Raw genomic sequence first — 2,332 nt, forward strand, 5'->3', positions numbered from 1 at the left:
AGAGAGAGAGAGAGAGAGAGAGAGAGAGAGAGAGAGAGAGAGAGAACCAGTCAGACAGCAAAATAAAGAGTGGAGAAATTAGAACTTACCTGAGCAGTGACGGAAATAATGGCAGAGGTAACAGAATATTTGAAAATGAAACTTCTAGCAATCACACTGCTAGGGCAGAGCCTGGTCCACAACATCCTAATGGTTTATCTGAAAAATAATGAATATATAATCAATGCATGAGTAATAAGGGAATTACCATCATGGGGGAGAAATGGTTGGATAGGGAAGATAGAGATAGAAGAGATGTTTTTAGTGATTTGTCTGACAGTCTCTGAGGAAAATCATACAGATCATTCCTTTTGAAGGTTATAATTCATACCTAAGGTTTTGAATTAGGATCCATGCTCCCCTCACACGAAAATCAACCATGTAGAAGAAATTCCATTTCCTTTAGAACTCCACCTCATCCTCATTTCAACATCTGTTTTCTATCCTTACATGGACACATACATAGTGAAATCCAACTTTCTTAAATATTCCCTTGATAATTCTTCTAATGCCTGTCTCAGGTTTCCTTTGCTAAGAGGGTATCTTCCACACTCAGTACATGACACCTTTTCTTTCCCAGATTTGCATTCATTCCAATCAATTTACTTCACAGATCAATTACAGTGTGCATAATCTTGTGTCTGATTGTTAGTGTTTGATAGGATGCACTACAATATCTATTCCTGTTTCTTTGCATTTTCAATTTCAAAATTCTGCCTTAAACTCCATTATGAGTAAAGTAAATGCTTTGCAATGAACTGATAAAACTACAAAACAAAAAAAACCCCACTAATCTCAAGAGTTATATCCTTATTGAGTCAGTATATTTAAGGGTGCAAAGAGCTTGATAAGGAACTCTAATGACGAGGGTCACTGCTACACCCTAACGGTTGAGGGAACCTGTGGAAGAGGTAGACTCAGGAAGACCTGGGATGAGGTGGTGAAGCATGACCTTCGAACATTAGGCCTCACCGAGGCAATGACTAGTGACCAAGACCTTTGGAAATATGCTGTGCTTGAGAAGACCCAGCAAGCAAAGTGAGACCATTATCCGTAGCCTCTGTCAGGAGTGTAGCCAGCCCACTTATTCGTACCTTTCCATCACTGGACACTAAACTCTGCTTGTGAAGACCTGTTGAGGCAAGTAAAATCGAAATCAAACCAAATTCGACGACTGGCACCCATGACAACCTTTCCTTCATTGGACACTAAACTCTGCTTGCGAAGACCTGCTGGCAAGTGAAATCGAAACTGTAATTGAACCAAATTCAATGACTGGCACCTGTGCCAGTGGAGCACTAACAGCACCGTCCGAGCGTGTTCATTGCCATAGCAGCTGTCTGGCTTCCATGCCGGTGGCACGTAAATAGCACCATTTGAGCGTGGTTGTTACCAGTGTTGCCTTACTGGCACTTGCGCCGGTAGCACTTGAAAAAACATTCGAGCGAGGTCATTGCCAGTGCCACTGGACTGGCTCCTGTGCAGGTGGCACATAAAAAACACCATTTGAGCATGGCCGTTGCCAGTACCATCTGACTGGCCCTCATGCCAGTGGCACGTAAAAGCACTCACTACACTCTCGGAGTGGTTGGTGTTAGTAAGGGCATCCAGCTGTAGAAACTCTGCCAGATCAGATTGGAGCCTGGTGTAGCCACCTGGTTCACCAGTCCTCAGTCAAATGGTCCAACCCATGCTAGCATGGAAAGCAGACATTAAATGGTGATGATGATGATGATATTCCTAAACCAGTTAGGGTTGAGGTATCTTCATCTCAAAGTCAAAATGGGACAAACGATGCAGGTAAGTAAATAGCGAACAATGATACTTCTATATTAGGAAATGGAATCCACAAACCATCATCTATGCAAATGCTTGAAGTGGTAGAAATAGCAGCCAAATTTCTTCTAAATCAAACCCTCTTAACATGAAAAACAAAAAAGGAAGAACACCTTGGACAATGTAGTCCGTGGTACAGAAAAAATTGGGATGGTCATGGCTAGAAAGCCATTGGTCAGCTCCACTAGGGTTGAGCTGACACTAAACTTTGAAACTATAGAGAAATAACAGCCACATCTTCCTTAAATCACACCTTCATTCTGAGGATAAAGTACAACTTTAGAAACCAATGAGGAACACTTTATGTCTAAATAAATGATGGGATGGTTATTGTTAGAATACTTTTAATCATAGGTATGTTGAATCAAGGGCAAAATAGCAACATTTGGAGGTGTGTGTGTGTGTGTGTGTGTGTATATATATATATATATATATATATATATATATATATATATAT

At 40.9% G+C, this 2,332-nt stretch overlaps 1 protein-coding gene across 3 annotated transcripts in view; it reads right to left on the reverse strand.

Annotated features, from left to right (window-relative positions):
- The window catches only part of LOC106875721 (uncharacterized HIT-like protein Synpcc7942_1390), an 89,250-nt gene that overhangs the window by 66,897 nt on the left and 20,021 nt on the right, over nucleotides 1-2,332 (reverse strand). For all 3 annotated transcript variants that reach the window (XM_052975525.1, XM_052975524.1, XM_052975523.1), the window contains one exon: nucleotides 90-198. In XM_052975525.1, the coding sequence (XP_052831485.1) occupies nucleotides 90-185 (96 nt within the window). In that variant the 5' untranslated portion in view covers nucleotides 186-198. The remainder of the gene's footprint in view (nucleotides 1-89; nucleotides 199-2,332) is intronic.

This window comes from Octopus bimaculoides, chromosome 21, assembly GCF_001194135.2.
Source record: "Octopus bimaculoides isolate UCB-OBI-ISO-001 chromosome 21, ASM119413v2, whole genome shotgun sequence".
Taxonomy (NCBI): Eukaryota; Metazoa; Mollusca; class Cephalopoda; order Octopoda; family Octopodidae; genus Octopus; species Octopus bimaculoides.